Source organism: Dendrobates tinctorius, unplaced genomic scaffold (assembly GCF_039654945.1).
Source record: "Dendrobates tinctorius isolate UK_male_01 unplaced genomic scaffold, ASM3965494v1 ptg000008l, whole genome shotgun sequence".
In the NCBI taxonomy this organism is placed as follows: Eukaryota; Metazoa; Chordata; class Amphibia; order Anura; family Dendrobatidae; genus Dendrobates; species Dendrobates tinctorius.
In genome coordinates, this window is record NW_027361676.1 from 39,776,988 (window position 1) to 39,798,182 (window position 21,195).

Below are 21,195 nucleotides of genomic sequence, written 5' to 3' on the forward strand. Positions count from 1 at the left end.
ATGCAGATTCGCTGGGACTGATGGTATAGTGCAACAAAGATGCAAAAGCTCCCAACAGGTGAAGCTGTAGTCCCAGGGCAGTGTAGATGTGGTTGGCACGGGGATGTAGCGGTGCCGGAAAGGTAGGAAGCAGACAAGACACAGCAGGGTAAAATTTCTGTACCTTTACTTGATAAATGCAGTCCAGGGTCCTGGTTACAGATGGTACCGGAGCAGACTAGCCTGGAAGCAACTCAGGAATTCTCTCTCAGCAGATGGACTGTGCAGTCTCCTTCCTAGCGCTTACTTGAGGGATCTCCAGTACTGAGTTACACTGAAGTTCCTCCTGTCAGATATTCCCAAGAACTCTACTTGTACGGCAGACAACTGTAGCCTGTTCCAGGGACTCCTCACTCCTAAGTCCCGGCTCACTATCGGTGTTGCTGTTGTGCCCTCAAGTTTTAGATGGGAGTATTGCATTTACAGCCTTCTACTCCTCTGGTGTCTGCTGTAGGACCATCAGTGTCCATACTGCCGTGGAGACCAGGCTCCAGTTCATGCCCTCTTACGGGAGATGAGCGCTTCCTCTCAGCTCTACCTCAGCGCTCCTTCCACACGACTGCACACTTCACCCTCCGCAGACTAACTAACCACTCCTTCCCCTTGGCCCTCAGAGAGCGCTCCTCCCCTTAATTCCAGTTCAGAGTTCCCCCTGCTGGCCTGGAGTGGAACTGTGTTGCATGCATAGATTGACTGCGAGAGAGACCCATCATTGCCTCCAAGCCTGGCATTACCCTCCCTGGAGGAAGGCAAAGCCACTGTGGCGACCATACTCCTGGGGTCGCCACAAATACATAATAAGGGAAGCATTTAGGGCACCTACAATGCAGAGAGCATTTCCGTGACTGTCATACAGACGTAGTGTTTCTATAGCAGGCGGAATGAATCACACATGATCACAGATGGCATTGTGTTTTTACAAAGAGGTGTCAGAAGAAACAAGAGCTGAGAAAAACAGCATTGTTGAAGACTCGCTGTGGATAAAAGTCCAAGGTCTTAAAAAAAATCATTTTCCTATCTAATCACACTTAACAACCCAAACACTTTTTCAGATATTTCCAATATTTTTGTATGTTGTATGTATTGGGAAAAGGTGACCGGCTAAGTGTTACTCGGCATCACTGAATCAAAGGGTTTACCTAGTTTTCTGAACAGAAGGTACAAGCTACCTGGCGAAATCAGTATCATTGCATTGCAATTAAAGGGAGTCTGTCATCCTGCTATCTGCCAGCTGTGTGGTGAAGGACAGAAGAAGTTGAATAGATCGATATATAGCTTTGCAGGAAAAGATTGATTGTAACTTGTAGTTTAATTTATGAAATCTGTCTGGGCTTAGGAGTCAAGGGGGCGGGATCCTAGTTGGTAACTTCCAACCTCTACTGAATAAATGGGTAAGGAGAGAGCTGTCAATCATTGATTAGCACTGTATCTTGCCAGCTAAACCTAGAATAGGAGCCATGACAGGTTGCCCACAGACTGAACAGCATTTCCAGGCCAACAGGTTCCCATTAAGTACTGGGGCATCACTCAGCACTATTCAAGTATTAACATATCTGCCCAATTATGACATATGATTTATTATGGACAGATCTGTTTCGACTCTTATGGACTTGGTACTACTTTGCACAATATTGTAGACCATTCATTAAAATGGGATTTATGTAATGAGCGGCCAGTTGCAGCTCCCTTCAATTACAATGTCTGCAGTGAGTAATTAGCTGATCATGAGAGCGTTGTTTTTTAGCAGAAAGGGTTGTCCTGATGGAGAAATTAATGTAAAGTTCAGTTTTCTTAGTATGTTGCCATATGTAACCTGGGTTTGTAACTTTTTCTCTTTAGGATTTTGGCTTCCACAATAAGACAGTAATAAGAACCATCATAGCCAGATGTGAAATAGATCTCCTGACCATCAGACAGAGATACAAGGAGAGATATGGAAAAACCCTCTACCATGACATCAAGGTAAATTGAAAAGACATTGGGGTATAATTAGCAATATTGTCTAATCCTTATGCCTCCTTCACATGTAATAAACTGCAGGTACTGAGGATGTTGCCACGGATCCGAGACAGACCAAGAGTTAGGCTGGAGTCACACACAGCGACAAAAAAAATCGGTCCGATTTTTACGGACCAAAATCGCACAAATGTTTCCTGACCAGGGATCCGTCTGTCATCCGATTTTCCTGCGATGATGCGATTTTAATCGCATCTAAGCATCCGTTTGATATCCGTCTGCCGATATTTTGTCGGAGGCTACCAAAATGGACAAATAACGGTTTTTAGGCCTGAAACTAATTTAAGTCATCATCCAGCCCTATATTTATTGGCTCTACAACAGGTGGGAGCCTCCTAACTTTGCAATAGAGTGTGTGCTTGGATTTGGTTAGGTCTGATTTGTGCTAAACATGACAGACTGACTTTTAACACCACTGAGCATGTTCTTTTCAATTGTGTTATATCCCGACGTTTTGGTGAGCCCTACCCTGTGATTGTAGATCCGTGGAGGTGTTCTTCCTGTTTTTTTTTTTTAACTGGTGCCAGTGAAATTTGCATGCCAAAGCTTCCTGTCACCTGGTGAAGTCTTGAGATTTTATCGCAAGTCACACGTGTGATCCGTTTTTAATCCGATTTTTAATCGCACCCGTAGACTTGCATTGGTGAGTCCAATCCGAAAATCAGTGACAATCGCAGCATGCTGCGATTGTCTCGGCCCGAGGAAAAGATCCAATAATAAAATCGGATGATGGGAGCTACACCATAGAATAACATTGGTACGATTGCAATGCGATTTTTTTTTATCGCATTGCATTTGTCTGATTTGCTCGCTAGTGTGATGCCGGCCTTAAAGGTTTATTTACAGGGATTTACTCTCCATGCAGGGAGGAGCAGTAGGGGGATAAATGACAGTATAAAACAGTAAAACAGCACAATGGAAATGTAGAAAGCAATAAAACAGTTAGGTAATTGTAACCTATCAGTCCAGGGAAAGCTTGATTGAAGTGTCTGCATCTCCCACATTGGCACCGGCAACAGCGGCGCTTGCAGTCTCTATAGTCTCTACTCTGAATGAAGTTGGGACCTCAGGGGTTAAAACAAGGAGCAGGGAGACGCTGCAAACCTGAGTCTCCCCTGCTCTGAGTCACTGTATGATACCCTGTCTGTCTCTCCACAGGAACGATGCTTCGCACACTGGGAAGTCTCTTTACCACACTGAGGGGCTCCAGCTTGTCACTGCGGTCCCCGGGACTGCGCTCTCGTGTCACTCTCTCAGCACTGTCAGGGGGGGGAAGTCTCCTCTAATCACGGAGGCTAGCGGGTCCACGTACTCACATACAGCGCTGTCATCACCTCGTCCTTCAGTCTTAGTCCCTTGACTGGGGGTTCTCTTTCTCTGGGAGTGCGGTGCTGCAGCCTGATCTCTGTCCCGCACGCTCTGCTCTGCGTCCCGTGCGCTCTGCTTTCATGCCCTCACCCTGCACAGCTTCCTGTCCACCACCCCTTCCCTTTCATCACTGCCCCTCATGGTCACATGGTGCCGTCGGTCTAGACCAGAAAGTCTTTCCCCCGGCAACCCTGCTGTCTGGCTAGGTGCTTCTGGACACAGAGCAGGAGAGGTAATCCCTTTTAGGTGCTTCTTCCTCTTCACCCCCTTACACACACACCTGTGTTTAAACATGTATGTGAAACAATGGTATTGGTGTTATCAGTGGGTCTGTTTTTACTATCGGTTTGTTATCACATTCCCTTTCTAAAATACAGAATACATATGGTATAAGTCATAATAAGTTTTTTTAGCATAAACTGAGGCAGAATAGTAGCTTCATAAATCTCCCTGATTGATTTTATTACACTAGTCCACACTACTTCAATCTATATCCCGTTACTATCAGCTATGGTCCACATAAATGTCTGCACCACCATATTGTTAGGTTATGTTCACATGTCCAGTTGTCATCCCTTAGAACTGATCCAACAGCAATCTGCTGACAAAAAAGTTGTTCAGATAGAACATTTTCAAATAACTAATCTCTGCTGGATTCGTTTTTTTAACATTTGTAAAGGATCCATTTTTGCTTACTGGATCCAGAGACAGATCCATTACAAATTAAAGAAATATGGATGACTAATTAATCACCTGCACTGTAGTTCTCACGGTCGGCTGACTGTGAGAACTAGTTTAGTGTGACCGGAGATAACCCCGATGGTCACGTGCACGGCAGTTCTCGCTGTCAGCTTCATCATTGCGAGAACTGCAGTGGACTCTAACTTCCGGCGGTGACAAGGTAAGACCTTATGCAAATGAGTACACATGCATAGTAAGCTGTGTTTACGCAGTTATTATCCATGTGACTAATCATTAGATGTGGTTTTACCACATCTAATGATAGTCTATGGGAAATTTACGCTGCGGGGACGGAGCATCTCCGCATCGTAAATAGACATGCTTGTCAGGATCCTGACAGCACCGACATGCAGCCTCCGCTGAGCAGGGACTCACCCGCACTGTAGGGGGCCCGGGTTCAGGTACAGCCGGAAAGTACAGATGCACAGGACCTGTGGATGCTGAAGTTAGCAAGCAATCACAGGACCTACGGTCACGTGACTGCAAGGGGACGGGGCTTAGCGTCCTGATTTCAGAAATGACAGGACACTGTACAAAAACTCAGAGTCAGGCAAAACACAGGTCATACACAGTACGGGCAAGCAAGGTACAGGAGGGATATACAGATGGGAGGTCAGACAAAGCCAAAGGTCATACACAGTACGGGCAAGCGCGGTACACGGGGGATATTCAGGAGTGAGGTCATACACAGCACAGGCAAAGCAGGAACAGAGTCAGCAAAGCAGAGACGTAAACCGTAACAGAGCAGGGTCAGAATACCAGGCAGACGGACAATGATTTGCGAGACACATGGACAGAGCAGGGTCGGGCACACTCAGATAGGAGTATAAGCGACAGGGGATGGCTCTCCCCTGAAGCTATAAAAACCCTCCCCAGATCCACAGAGAGGCTCTCAGAGTTAACTCCTTCACCACCTACCCAAAATACACCATGACAGTACCCCTCCTTCAACGGGGGGCCTCCGGACCCCCAGGTCTCTCAGGATACCAAGCACGGTAAGCTCTAACCAGGCGATCAGCGTGCACTAACCTGGTTGGTACCCACGATCGGTCCTCCGGACCGTACCCCTTCCAATGTACAAGATATTGCAAGGAACCACGTACCCACCGAGACTGTACAGTGTTTTGCACTTCGAACTCCATATGACCGTCTACCAACACTGGAGTTGGTATGGAACCAGGTTCCTCTGCCACCGAGCCTACTGGTTTGAGTAGAGACCTATGTAACACATTATGAAGTTTCAAGGATGCAGGGAGAAGTAAACGATATGCCACTGGGTTGATTACCTCGGTTATTACATAAGGGCCAATGAATTTAGGTCCCAGCTTGGCAGAAGGTAATTTTAAGGTTATGTTTCGCATAGAAAGCCATACCTTATCCCCACACTGTAGTGTCAGACCCGGATCCCTCTTATTGTCAGCAAAATGTTTATATTTCTCTTGTGCTCTGGAAATGTTCGTCCGAACCTTAGCCCATAAATCACTTATCCTGCTGACGGAGTCTCCCGCCCCTGGACAGCTTGAATCCAGCCGTGAGAACTCACCAAAGTGAGGGTTCAATCCATAATTAATAAAAAATGGTGACCTACCCATGGATTGGTTTATTCGACTGTTAAAGGCGAACTCTGCCAATGGTAAGGCCTCGCACCAATCGTCCTGTAACGTGGAAGTTAAAAACCGGAGGATCTGTTCCAATGACTGATTGGTGCGTTCCGTCTGTCCATTGCTCTCTGGGTGGTAAGCTGAGGAGAAAGACAGAGATATCCCCAACTTCCTACAGAAAGCCTGCCAAAACTTAGCCACAAATTGTGTTCCCCTGTCCGAGACAATGTTAGTAGGTACCCCATGGAGGCGAACAATTTGAGAAAGGAAGTGTCCAGATAGAACTTCTGCAGATGGTAATTTAGTCATGGGTACAAAATGAGCCATCTTAGAGGATCTATCCACAATTACCCAAATTACCGTATTACCCCAAGAAGGAGGGAGGTTAGTGATGAAGTCCATGGACAAATGAGTCCAAGGCCTTCTTGGAACTGGGAGAGGCACCAATTCCCCTGCCGGCTGGCAATGAGAGCTCTTTGAACGTGCGCAAACCCCGCATGCAGCGACATGTTTCTTAATCTCCCCCGACATACATGGCCACCAGAAGACTCTTTTAATCGCCTCACCTGTGGCAGCAATACCTCGGCTCTCCCCTGAAGCTATAAAAACCCTCCCCAGATCCACAGAGAGGCTCTCAGAGTTAACTCCTTCATCACCTACCCAAAACCCAAAACACAACATGACAATGCTGTGGTATATAAAGATGCGCCACATGTCCATTTACGCAGGTCTGCTGCCTGCGTCTCTGAACGCACAGTGGAGATGGGATTTCATGAAATCCCATCCACTATGCTGCAACATCTGGACGCTGCTGGTTTGACGCTGTAGATGTACGGAGTGTCAAACCCGCATCGTTTACTGACTGTGGAAACATACCCTTACAGATGCGAGACATGTTGCCGCGGGGACTCAAACATATTTTTCGACCATACCGAAGACATTCGGTTAGCACCTGAGTATGCTCGGATAACACCTTACCTGAGCACGTTTACTCATCACTACTAATTAACTGATCCGTTTTCCATAGATGTCAATGTTAAAAAAATGGATCCAACAGAGACCAGTTATTTAATAACTAGCTGAAGAGCCCGGCGCTGCCCGGGCATAGTAACTAACTACAGTTAGTTATAACAAATTATAATGATTATTATCTATATATATAAAGCTGAGTGTATAGCCCCGCCCACTCCGCATAGCCACATTCACTATAATATTCCACATCATCCCGTCAGCCAGAGCTACCGGACTACTACCCCTAATATCCCACATCATCCCGTCAGCCAGAGCCACCGGACAACTACCACCAATATCCCACATCATCTTATCACAGCCGCCGGACTACTACCCCTAATATCCCACATCATCCCATCAGCCAGAGCCACCGGACAACTACCCCTAGTATCCCACATCATCCCATCAGCCAGAGCTACCGGACTACTACCCCTAATATCCCACATCATCCCGTCAAAGCCAGTAAAAGTAGAATAGTGAAATTGCACAGAAACATGGTTCACTAAGATCCCAGGTTTTCTACTGATCAGGCTGATATTCTCACTTATCTGCCACCATAAATATCACAGTCATGCTTTTCACCAATGGACAGGCACAAACCTTATACATTACTACAGTAGAGAAACCTTCACACACATTTTCATGCACCGACAACTTGCAATTTGTCCGGCTGAGTTGCTCATGGATGTACAGCATCTGTATGCAGTATAGTATCATATTTAATGGGTTGTCATGGGAAAAGCATTACGTTTTATATTGGTATAGTCAGGTGAATTATGTGGAAAGTAGTAAAGCTCACAGCATCAGAGCACAGTAACACATCGATAATGCATAAAAGTGTCTGTGAGAAAATATTAAATCCACAAGACATTTAATATGTGCACTTTCCTACATTCATGTGTGTCACTTAATGACACCACACGGGAGGGGGGATTCATTTCTGTCATGTACTCACTGCTCCTTTCTGGGGGACAGACGATGGCTGGAGCTTATGTTCCTGGGGATGCTAGATTTCTACCACCATGTCAGTGTCTGCTAAAGTGTTGTCAAGTGGGAAAACTTGCACATACCAATCACAGCTCAGCTACTTTTAACCAGCTCTGGTAAAATGACAGATACTTAGTGATTGGTTGCAAGGAAAACAGTTGGTCATAGCAACCAATCACAGCTTAGCTTCTTTTGAACAGCTCTGGTGAAATTAAAGATGCTTCGTGATTGGTTGGTGATACACACACACACACACTAGTGTTGAGCATTCCGATACCGCAAGTATCGGGTATCGGCCGATACTTGCTGTATCGGAATTCCGATACCGACTTCCGATATTTTTTCAATATCGGAATTCGGCATCGGAATCGGAAGTTCAGTTGATTGACGGCCTGACGTCATCATGATGCGCGGTGTGTGCGCATCATGATGCGCCGTCATTTCGGGCCTTCCGGGGGTCTCTGCCGGCCTGCCGGGGGGGCTGTGCCGGCCTGCCGGGGGGCTGTGTGGACTGCCCGGGGTCTGTACCGGCCTGCCGGGGGGCTGTGCCGGCCTGCCGGTGGTCTGTGCACCCTGTGGGGGTCTGTACCGGCCTGCCGGGGGGCTGTGCCGGCCTGCCGGGGGGGCTGTGCTGATGTCCGGGGGTCTGTGCAAGCATCGTCCGATGGGACTACAAGTCCCATCGGGCGATGCCTGCTACCATGACAGTGATTGACACATTAGCCAATGATGGGACAGTAGTAGTCCCATCATCCGGCTAATGTGTTAAATGTTTAAAAAAAAAAAAAAAAATACTACATACATACTACATGCATGCTACATACATACTACATGCTACATACATACTACATATATACTACATACATACTACATACATGCTACATACATACTACATGCATGCTACATACATACTACATGCATGCTACATACATACTACATATATACTACATACATACTACATACATGCTACATACATACTGCATGCTACATACATACTACATACATACTACATACATACTACATGCATGCTACATACATACTACATATATACTACATGCATGCTACATACATACTACATGCTACATACATACTACATATATACTACATACATACTACATACATGCTACATACATACTGCATGCTACATACATACTACATACATACTACATACATACTACATGCATGCTACATACATACTACATGCATGCTACATACATACTACATGCATGCTACATACATACTACATGCTACATACATACCACATACATACTACATACATACTACATACTACATATATACTACATGCATGCTACATACATACTACATGCTACATACATACCACATACATACTACATACATACTACATGCTACATACATACTACATATATACTACATGCATGCTACATACATACTACATGCTACATACATACCACATACATGCTACATATATACTACATGCATGCTACATACATACTACATATATACTACATGCATGCTACATACATACTACATGCTACATGCATGCTACATACATACTACATACATACTACATGCTACATACATACCACATATATACTACATACATACAATACATTCATACAATACATACATAGACATACAGTACATATAACATAGAGTAACATACTTACCAATACTTGTCACATTGTTCCCCGAAGCCATTGTCTTTTCCGGAATAAATATTAACATAACAAACCACAAAAATACTCACCCACGATCCGAAGCAGTCCACGAGTGTGTCCCACGACGATCTTGGGTAGAGAACTGCAGCATCAGATCATCAGGATGCTGATCCTTCCGCACTGTATTCCTCCGCCACTTAAAAAAAAAAAAGTCCCTAGTCTCACTTTATGCCATTGCTGCGTGGGATACCTACCTTCCATCATTGGATTCCTGCAGCCCGTAGAGAACGGCAGCAACAGCTGATGCTGCAGTTCTCTACCCAAGATCGTCGTGGGACACACTCGTGGACTGCTTCGGATCGTGGGTGAGTATTTTTGTGGTTTGTTATGTTAATATTTATTCCGGAAAAGACAATGGCTTCGGGGAACAATGTGACAAGTATTGGTAAGTATGTTACTCTATGTTATATGTACTGTATGTCTATGTATGTATTGTATGAATGTATTGTATGTATGTAGTATATATGTGGTATGTATGTAGCATGTAGTATGTATGTAGTATGTATGTAGCATGCATGTAGCATGCAGTATGTATGTAGCATGCATGTAGTATATATGTAGTATGTATGTGGTATGTATGTAGCATGTAGTATGTATGTAGCATGCATGTAGTATGTATGTAGCATGCATGTAGTATATATGTAGTATGTATGTAGCATGTAGTATGTAGCATGCATGTAGTATATATGTAGTATGTATGTAGCATGTAGTATGTATGTAGCATGCATGTAGTATATATGTAGTATGTATGTAGCATGTAGTATGTATGTAGCATGCATGTAGTATGTATGTAGCATGCATGTAGTATGTATATGGTATGTATGTAGCATGTAGTATGTATGTAGCATGCATGTAGTATATATGTGTTATGTATGTGGTATGTATGTAGCATGCATGTAGCATGCATGTAGTATGTATGTAGTATGTATGTAGTATATATGTAGTATGTATGTAGCATGTAGTATGTATGTAGTATGTATGTAGCATGCATGTAGCATGCAGTATGTATGTAGCATGCATGTAGTATATATGTAGTATTTATGTAGCATGTAGTATGTAGCATGCATGTAGTATATATGTAGTATGTAGCATGTAGTATGTATGTAGCATGCATGTAGTATATATGTGTTATGTATGTAGCATGTAGCATGCATGTAGCATGCATGTAGTATGTATGTAGTATATATGTGGTATGTATGTAGCATGCAGTATGTATGTAGCATGCATGTAGTATATATGTAGTATGTATGTTGCATGTAGTATTTATGTAGTATGAATGTAGCATGTATGTAGTATGTAGTATGAATGTAGCATGTATGTAGTATGCATGTTGTATGTATGTAGCATGTAATTTTTTTTTTTTTTTTTTTTTACATTTAACACATTAGCCGGATGATGGGACTACTACTGTCCCATCATTGGCTAATGTGTCAATCACTGTCATGGTAGCAGGCATCGCCCGATGGGACTTGTAGTCCCATCGGACGATGCCTGCACAGACCCCCGGAGCCTGCACAGACCACCGGCAGGCCGGCACAGCCCCCCCGGCAGGCCGGCACAGCCCCCCGGCAGGCCGGCACAGCCCCCCGGCAGGCCGGCACAGCCCCCCGGAGCCTGCACAGCCCCCCGGCAGGCCGGCACAGCCCCCCGGCAGGCCGGCACAGCCCCCCCGGAGCCTGCACAGACCACCGGCAGGCCGGCACAGACCACCGGAGCCTGCACAGACCCCCTGGCAGGCCGGCACAGCCCCCCGAAAGGCCCGTACAGACCCCAGAGAGGCTGTACAAGGGCAGGAAAGGGTTTTTCTTATTCCGATACCGGAAGTCCCATAGACTTGAATGGGACTTCCGGTATCGGAATCGGCGATACCGATACTTTTTTTAAAGATCGGCCGATACCATCCGATACGATACTTTGAAGTATCGGACGGTATCGCTCAACTCTAACACACACACATTAATTTCTATATATAGAGATGGACGAAAAAGTTGTGTCTGCACTGCAGACATTTTTTGCCAACAGATTACTGCTGGATCCGTTCTAACGGATGATTTCTGAACATGTGAATATAATCTTATAATCACTAGAGACAACTGAGCCTCTCTCACCGCAGCCGCTGCCTTTTTCTTTTTGGTTTGACCACTGATAATGAATGGCAGCCTTAAAGCCTGAGCCATCAAGCTTTGCAGTCTGGTCGCTGTCCTCTCTTGTGAATTATGGTAGAAATTTGCAAAAGTCTAATGCAGAAGAAGGTTGATGAGTATTTGTCGTATAGAATGTCCAGTTGCAAATTAGATTTTTCATTTCTGTTTTCTCCTGCCCTTTTTTCAAGAATTCCAACTTTTTTATTGAGTGCCTGTTTTTTTTTTGTGAAACCACATGAAGTTTTGAATTACAAAATTGGAAAGAAACTTTAGGTGCGGTAAAATTTGGAAGAAAAAACATAATTCTGTCATTGTTTAATGGGTTTTGTTTTTCCGACGCTCATTGTATGGTAAAAATGACCTTGCAACCCAATTCTGTATGTCAGTATGACTATAGTAATACTAAATGTATTTTTTAATTTTTGTCTCAAAAGAAAAAATAAAAAACCTTTTAAATTTTACTTTTGATGGAGCTAAGATATGTAAAGGCTTGTTTTTTGCATGATAAGCTGCCACTTTTTATTGATACCTTTTTTAGGCAAATACAACTTTTTTGATATGTATTTATTGACTTTTTTTAGACATAGCAAAAAGAACCCACGTATTTATGGCATTTTGATTTTTTTCTTATGGTGTTTACAATTTGGGTTAATAAAAATTTTTGATAGATCGGACTTTTATGGATATGACAATGCCAAATATGCTTTTTTTTATATCTTTATAATTAATGGGGTTATTTTTAATTTTTAGAATTTAAAAAAATACTTTTTTAACCCTCTTTGGTGATTTGAACCTGCGATAATACTACTATATTGCAGTATATAAATAAACTAACTTTCTCCTATGAAGTCCAGCCGCAGTACGGTGTTCACATACTATGAGACGTCCATTCGGCAGTCTATTCTACAGTCCTGAAGGACTATGCATTCGATGGACTAGATAATCAAGTGATTTAAATGTGTCACCCCTTTCAGCTTAAAGTCATTGTGAATATTTTTCTGGTGGCTTGAGATATTAAAAAATAACAAATGAAATGATACTCCCGTACCGGCACTTACCAGAATCCAGCAGGCTGCTCCATTTTTTTCCGCAGGGAGATGTCACCATTCCGGCAGCAGCGGGACCTGTAAATGGCAGCTGCGGTCAGGAGACTTCAGTAATGCGTCAACATTAACATCACCGATGATGCGCTGCTGGAGTCAAATGACCACAACAGCCAATGACCGGATGCAGTGGTCCTTCTGCTGCTTAAATGGTGGTGACCTTTCCCTTCTGGAGGAAACAAATCATGGTGCAGCCTGCACTGTTTCAGTGCCGATCGGTGAGTATCACTTTGTTTCTTATTAAATATACTGAGCCACCGGTAAAATGTTAGTATAATGTGTTAAAATAAGGAACATAGCAAGAACCTGTCTAACCCCTTTAAGTCAACACTTTTTGAACTCCTTATGTTTGCTCCTATTTGAAAATAATGCAGAGCAATTACACTACGATTTCATGTAGAGAAGATGCCAAGACTTAAAGCCATTCCATTTCTCCAGACCTTTCATTCTATGGCTTCCTGCACTGTTTATTGTCAATAATACAAATGCCATATGGTGTTCTCACATATTTAATTTACAATAAAGATTTATTGTTTTTCTTTTTGTCATTCTCTAATGCAAAACATCTCAGTAGCAGCATATTTTAGCCAGAAGGAATAATAATCCTATTTGGCCATTTTGCAGATTTGCAGCACATCGCATAACCCAAAATGTCAAATGCTATTAAAACAGCAAATTCACTTTTTTTTCCATCTGATTAGTAAGACATTGCAACAAACAATAGAAATCCAAATGTCTCATGACTTTTTTATTTGCAAAGAGATATTACACTGGATATAAAATCCACAATACATATGAGAGAATTCTGCTAGTTTAATCTGAATGGCAGTGCACTCTGTGTGACACTTGGTACTTGCTGTTCTAGTCATTTCTGCAGTCACAACTCTCGGGATAAAAGACACTATTTATTGTAGTGAAAGATATTATGAAAGACATACCATAGAAAAATCATACTGATAGCGCTGTAATTAAAGGGGTTGTTCCGGATGTCTGCTAGTTATGTTATATCTTTATTCGTAAGGCTTAAAGGGAATGTTTAATCAGAAAAGTTTAAATCAGGGGATCATGCTGTCCGATCCAAAGGCAGCATCTATCAGCCACTTCCTTAATTTCAGTCATATACAAGTGATCTCACTAAATTAGAATATCATCAAAAAGTTAATTTATTTAAGTTCTTCAAAATAAAAAGTGAAACTCATACATTATATAGAATCATTAGAGTGATCTATTTCAAGTATTTATTTCCGCTAATGTTGATGATTATGGCTTACAGCCAATGAAAACCCAAAAGTCATTATCTCAGTAAATTAGATTAACTATCAAAAACACCTGCAAAGGCTTCCTAAGCATTTAAAAAGGTCCCTTAGCCATTTTCAGTTGGCTCCACAATCATGGGGAAGACTGCTTACTTGACAGATGTCCAGAAGGCAGTCATTGACACACTCCACAAGGAGGCTAAGCCACAAAAGGTCATTGCTAAAGAAGCTGGCTGTTCACAGAGTGCTGTATCCAAGCATAATAATGGAAAGTTTAGTGGAAGTAAAAATTGTGGTAGAAAAAGGTACACAAGCCACCGGGATAACTGCAGCCTTGAAAGGATTGTTAAGAAAAGGCCTTTCAAAAATTTGAGGGAGATTCACAAGGAATGGACTGCTGCTGGAGTCACTGCTTCAAGAGTCACCACACACAGACGTACCCAGGACATGGGCTACAAGTGTCGCATTCCTTGTGTCAAGCCACTCATGACCAATAGACAACGTAAGAAGCATCTTACCTGGGCCAAGGAGAAAAAGAACTGGACTGTTGCTCAGTGGTCAAAGGTGTTGTTTTCAGATGAAAGTAAGTTTTGCATTTCATTTCAAAATGAAGGTCCCAGAGTCTGGAGGAAGAGTGGAGAGGCACACAATCCAAGCTGCTTGAGGTCTAGTGTGAAGTTTTCACAATCAGTGATGGTTTGGGGAGCCATGTCATCTGCTGGTGTAGGTCCATTGTGTTTAATCAAGACCAAAGTCAGCACAGCCGTCTACTAGGAAATTTAGAGCACTTAATGCTTCCCTCTGCAGACAAGTTTTTTAGAGATGGAAATTTCATTCTTCAGCTGGACTTGGTACCTGTCCACGCTGCCAAAAGTACCAATACCTGATTTAAAAACAACAGTATCACTGTGCTTGATTGGCCAGAAAACTCGCCTGACCTTAACCCCATAGAGAATCTATGGGGTATTGTCAAGAGGAAGATGAGAGACACCAGACCCAACAATGCAGACGAGCTGAAGGCTGCTATCAAAGCAACCTGGGCTTCCATAACACTTCAGCAATGCCACAGACTGATTGCCTCCATGCCACGCCGCATTGATGCAGTAATTGATGCAAAAGGAGCCACAACCAAGTATTGAGAGCTTTCACTGTACATATATTTCAGTAGGCCAACATTTCGGATTTTAAATTCATTTTTCAAGCTGGTGTTATAAAGTATTCTAATTTACTGAGATAATGACTTTTGGGTTCTCATTGGCTGTAAGCCATAATCATCAACATTGACAGAAACAAACACTTGAAATACATCACTCTGTAATGATTCTATATAATATATGAGTTTCACTTTTTGTATTGAAGAGCTGAAATAATTTAACTTTTTGATGATATTCTAATTTAGTGAGAAGCACTTATATGTTTCATTCTGAAATGCTAAGACATTTCAGAGAAAAACACATTATAATAGCTGCTGTGTACCAAGCCGCACAGGAGACACTCAGCTCGTTCACACTCGCTCAGGCAGAAGATTTAAAAGATTTATTTTTTTTTCCCTTTTACCAGCACACCACCCTGCTGCTCAATGCACTTCCAAAAGGAGATGAGCCCCAACCAGCTGCCCCTTATAAACCCTTAATTATGAACTCCCACCCTTAATTAACCCCTTGTGAATATAGTTACACCTCAAGATTTAAATGCAATATAGTTAACCCTTAAAAACACAGATAGTAAAATAAGAGATTAACCCTGTAGAGAGAAAAAATAGGTTAAACAAGCCCCCCAAAAATTGAACATGTAGAAAGCACTCAGCAACCTACAATTCAGTAACTCACACAGGTATTTGGTATAGGTTTTCCAAATACCTCTTCCCTGAATCTCAAGTCACACACTTACCACAGTTCGCACTTACACTCAGGTCACACTCGCTCAGGCAGAAGATTTAAAATATTTTTTTTTTTTCCCTTTTACCAGTACACCACCCTGCTGCTCAATGCACTTCCAAAAGGAAGTGAAATGCTAAGACATTTCAGAGAAAAACACATTATAATAGCTGCTGTGTACCAAGCTGCACAGGAGACAAGAGGATCCTCGGTGGCTTCTCCCCGCCTGCTACCCTGGAGTAAGAGGTAGCATGTATAGTGCATAGTAAAGTATTCCAATTTAGTGAGATAATGACTTTTGGATTTTCATTGGCTGTAAGTCATAATCATCAACATTGACAGAAATAAACACTTGAAATAGATCACTCTGTTTGTAATGACTCTATATAATACATGAGTTTCACTTTTTGTATTGAAGAACTGAAATAAATTAACTTTTTGATGATATTCTAATTTAGTGAGAAGCACTTATATGTTTCATTCTGAAATGCTAAGACATTTCAGAGAAAAACACATTATAATAGCTGCTGTGTACCAAGCCGCACGGGAGACAAGAGGATCCTCGGTGGCTTCTCCCCGCCTACTACCCTGGAGTAAGATGTAGCATGTATAGTGCACAGTGAAAGATCTGTTACTCAAACAAAGCAGACAGGGAGATGCTAGTTGTGATGCTAGTCACTATTCACGGGCAAGCCGTGAGTCTTGGATAGTAAAAAGGTCCAGGGTCAGATATCAAGAGGGCTTGTCATGTACAAAAGTGTAAGGCAAAAGGTTTAGTCAGGTCATGGTTCAGAGTCAGAATTCCAAGGACAGAGTGCGTCAAGGCGAAAGAGATAATACAGACGGGTAGTCAATACTAACATAGTAACATAGTAACATAGTTATTAAGGTTGAAGGGAGACTTTAAGTCCATCTAGTTCAACCCATATCCTATCCTAACTTGCCCTAACATGTTGATCCAGAGGAAGGCAAAAAAAAAACCCATGTGGCAAACAGTAAGCTTCACATTGGGGAAAAAAAATTCCTTCCCGACTCCACATACGGCAATCAGACTAGCTCCCTGGATCAACGCAATATTAAGGAAACTAGTGTATATACCCTGTAATATTATACTTTTCAAGAAAGGCATCCAGTCCCTTCTTAAATTTTAGTAGGGAATCACTCATTACACCATCATATGCTGTGACATCGCTTATTGTGACTGGTGGATCCTGTATTATCAACTTGGGAACAGGTGTTACCTGTCATTGTAATCCTGCCTGTGTTGATAATGAGATTCCTGAAAAGTCTACTGTACAGAACAGGAAGTATGAGTCTAAAATATCCACAATGACCAATTGCGAAATTTCTCTTTTTTAAAATACAGATTATGATATGAAACAAAAACCTGCCCAAAATTAAAAAACAATACATTTAACACAAAAAAACTGATTTAACCCCTTTCTCTTTTTGCGCTTTCTTTTTATCCTCACTTTTTTATTCCAAGAGTCATAACTTTTAAATTTTTCTGTCAAAATAGCCGTCTATGGCCATGTTTTTTTGTCAGACAAGTTGCACTTTTGAACAACACCTTTTTATCATGTGAAAAGTAGGAAAACAATTCCAAGTGCAACGAAATTGCGAAAAAGCGCAATACCGTGTTCATTACACAGTAAATATGCCCTGGCAATATTATTCCCCAGGTTATTATGATTACAGTGATACCAAATATGCATAGTTTTTTTAAGTGGTTAAAAAAAAAATTGGAAATCAATTTAAAAAATAAATACAGTTCTCTTTAGTCGCCCGTTTTTAGATTTTTTTTTGTCATTGGTAAACGGTGTGATCAATTTAATCGATTCTATAAGTTGATAGATCTGACTTTTACCAAAATGGAGATGTCACACATATGTAATTTTCACACTTTCTTATATCTCTATTTTTCATGGAGGAAAAAGAGGTGATCCGAACTTCTTTTTTTTTCATATTTTTAAAACTTTTTTTTACTCTTCACTGTATTTTGTAGTCCCCTTGGAGGCTTTGGAGCTGATCGTTTGTACTATATACAGCAATATATAGAAAAAAAATCAGTCTCCTATAAATGCCAGCGTCAGACAGACCCCGACTGTCACGGCAACACATGAACATTCTGCTATCTGCCGGCAAAGATCCGGGCTCAGCTCCTGAGCTTGCAGCAAAGACAGGGAGCCAACATATCCCATACCATTACATCATAAGAGGTTAAACTACAAGTCATTTTCTAATGATATATTCCTTTTATAGAGTTTGGAGTAAGTATTAAAACTATCATCTATCCATAAGTTAAGTGACAACTGTGTGATTGCTGGGGGGTATAACTAACTTAAAGGGGTATTCCCATCTTCAAGATCCTACCCCAATATGTAGTAGGTTTAATAATAATATTAGCAAATACCTACAATTTGAAATGTAGCATAGTTTTTCTGATTAGCCATATCTGGTTACGACCACTAGCAACTAGCTAACTAATGTTCACTATATCATTGGTCATATTCATGGATACCTAAGGTCCTTCAATGTCGGCACATGAGGAAAGAGTCATAGCGAATCAGAAAAACTATACTACATTTCTCATTGGAGGTATTTGCTAATATTATTATCACCCCTACTACATATTGGGATGGGATCTTGGAGATGGGAATACCTCTTTAACTGTTACTAGTGTCTGGCAACACATGGAGACAAAGTCACTTTTACAGTCTGCACAGAAATCATCTGAATGAGAATAATGTGAGAAGAAAACTAACCCGATTATAATTTCCTCTGCAGCACTTTTCTTCAGGACACTATGAGAAAGCCTTGCTCGCTCTCTGTGCTGGTGATGGACAGGACTTCTGAGCGATGTCTCCGGGAGAAAGTGAATTGATGACATGAATGATAATAAAATATCACTGACTGGCAGCAGAATATAAATATTCAATCATACCATGTTCATGATCTGATTCTTAACCAATGTGCTAAATAAAGAGTCATAGAAATTCCCATAAATACTCATTTAAGAAAATGTTTTCTTTCTACTTAGCAAAAATAGAATACCATCTCCTGTAATTATAATGTCTAGTCGGCACTGCGTCATGCAATGTAAATCAGCCCTCCATCTGCAAAGCTTTACTTTAACCCGTTACCGTCAAATCAAGTTTCGATCTTCCAGACGCTGCGCCATTTTTCCATTCTGATGTGTGACGTTATCTGCTAATAAATTTGGTGTACTTCTGAGATTGTTTTTGCCTAACACTGTGGCCCTGATTTATCAAAGCTTTTACATCAGAATTCTGGCATGAAAACCTTTAACAAGTCGTAAAATATTTAATGAACTCTGAGTTGTGCTTACGATTTTGCTACTTTTGGATTTTTCACACCAGTTTTGCGGAGCTTCACCAAAACAGGAAGAGTTTGAATGGGACAGGGACGTGACGACATAGCTCATCTAATTCATGACGAGCTGTGGTATATCTTACTCCATAACTCTTACTCCAGTGGCTGACTGGAATAAGATTTGTGGAGAGGCGCACAGAGGCACACAGCTTTTAATAATTTGAAGAGTTTGCCTGCAACACACCCCATCATCAAGACTGGAATGAAAATCGCCAGTGTGAGGCCAAAACCGCACCCTCCAATGGCCAATTCTGAAACTTTCTAGCACAGTTTGGCTATCATTTTTTGCCCAAACCCTATACACCTTAAGTTGCATCAACAGGTGCATAGGTACGCTGTAAGGACCTGTCTTGTCCGTAGATGTCCTTATTACACTTTATACAGTAGTTTGTCGGCCAAGGAAATAGTGCTGTAGATGAAAGACACATCAAGCTTACTTCCCTTCAAAATTGGTAGCTATCCAGCGGTGTCATCAGCTCAGAAATAGCAGCAACCAGTGGGACCCAGCTGCACCCATCTACTGGTCAGAGAAGTGTTGCCAGAAGTAGTCTTCATGGAAAAATTGCTGCCAAAAGTCAACATCGAAACAAGGCCATGACTAAACAATACAAAAAAAAAAACATAAAATGGCAGCTGGTGCTCTGGACGAATGAGTCAAAATATGAAATATTTGGATGTAACAGAAGGAAGTTTATTCGCCAAATGGAGAGCAGTAAAATAATGAGGGTCTACATCAGCAGTGAATCATGGTGGGGGTTCCTGACAAGTTTAGGGCTGCATTTCAGCACGTTGACTTGGAAATTTGGTCAGGATTAATGGTGTCCTCCATGCTGAGAAATAAAGTCAGATAATTATCTATCATCCAATACCATCAGGGATAGATCTAATTAGCTCCAAATTTATACTTCAGGACATTGATCCCAAGCATAAAGACAATGTCATTAAGAACTATTTTCACTGTGAAGAACAAGAATTCTTGGAAGAGATAATATGGCCCCAAAGAGCCCTAATCTCAACTTTGTTGAGACAATTTGGTATGAGATGAAAGGACAGAAGGTTTTACACAAGACTACATCCACAGATCTGTGGTTAGTTAACAAGATGTTTGGAACAACCTCACCGCTGAGTTCCTTGAACCACTGCATGCAAGGGTAGCGACAAAAATTGATGCTTTGATGCTGTTTTGAAAGCAAAAGACGATCACAGCAATTATTGATTTAATGTAGTGTTCTATTTTGTTCAGTTACTTTGCTCATTGATAAAAAAAAAACTATTAACACTTCTATTTTATAAAGCATTATTTTTTTAATATTTTTTCAACACTGTCTAATACTTTTGCACAATGCTGCATGTCAATAAATTGCTGAAAGTCAATACCATCTCTCTGGTTGATTTATCCAAGAGGTAGCTCCATCTGAGCAATCCACAATTTTCTATTTATTTTTAATGTTGCCAGGCAAACATGGTTCACGTGCTTAACGTGTAAACTAATATGTAGTCAGAATCTTCCATTCTAGAATTAGGATTATGATTTACACAATGGATGGAGAATTATAAATACCTGTATACTCCTCAAATAATTTGAAAAAAAAAATTCTGCCATATTTTTTGCAGCTTTGTCATTTAACACATTGTGACAAAGTCACTGGCAAAGTACAGGAGGGAAGATATGTATCACTGTAGCTGTTAGCTTCAGTAATATGAACCTAGGAAAATGTTCCAGCACACTAAGTGCTGAGAGGGATTAATCGGCCATGTTTAGTGCTAAGTTGAGTGAAGAGCTGTAGAGTGGATGAAGTCCAGAGGATAAATACACAGCCTTCTAGCTCATTCAGTTTTGGGTGTGTCTGGAGGTGCGAGCTCCAGAGATGTGTTTTCATGATAAGGAAAGCTGAACTTTTGTTGTTTGTTCCTGAAAGAGCAGATCCCCATAGCGACACAGACTGTGCCACACGTTAT

At 41.6% G+C, this 21,195-nt stretch overlaps 1 protein-coding gene across 1 annotated transcript in view; it reads left to right on the top strand.

Annotated features, from left to right (window-relative positions):
* Nucleotides 1–20,610, top strand: part of ANXA10 (annexin A10) — a 168,446-nt gene extending 147,836 nt beyond the window's left edge. The window contains exons 11-12 of the mRNA XM_073576000.1: nucleotides 1,879–2,001; nucleotides 18,631–20,610. Coding sequence (XP_073432101.1) covers nucleotides 1,879–2,001; nucleotides 18,631–18,699 — 192 coding nt within the window. The 3' untranslated portion in view covers nucleotides 18,700–20,610. The remainder of the gene's footprint in view (nucleotides 1–1,878; nucleotides 2,002–18,630) is intronic.
* The last annotated feature ends 585 nt before the right edge of the window (nucleotides 20,611–21,195 follow it).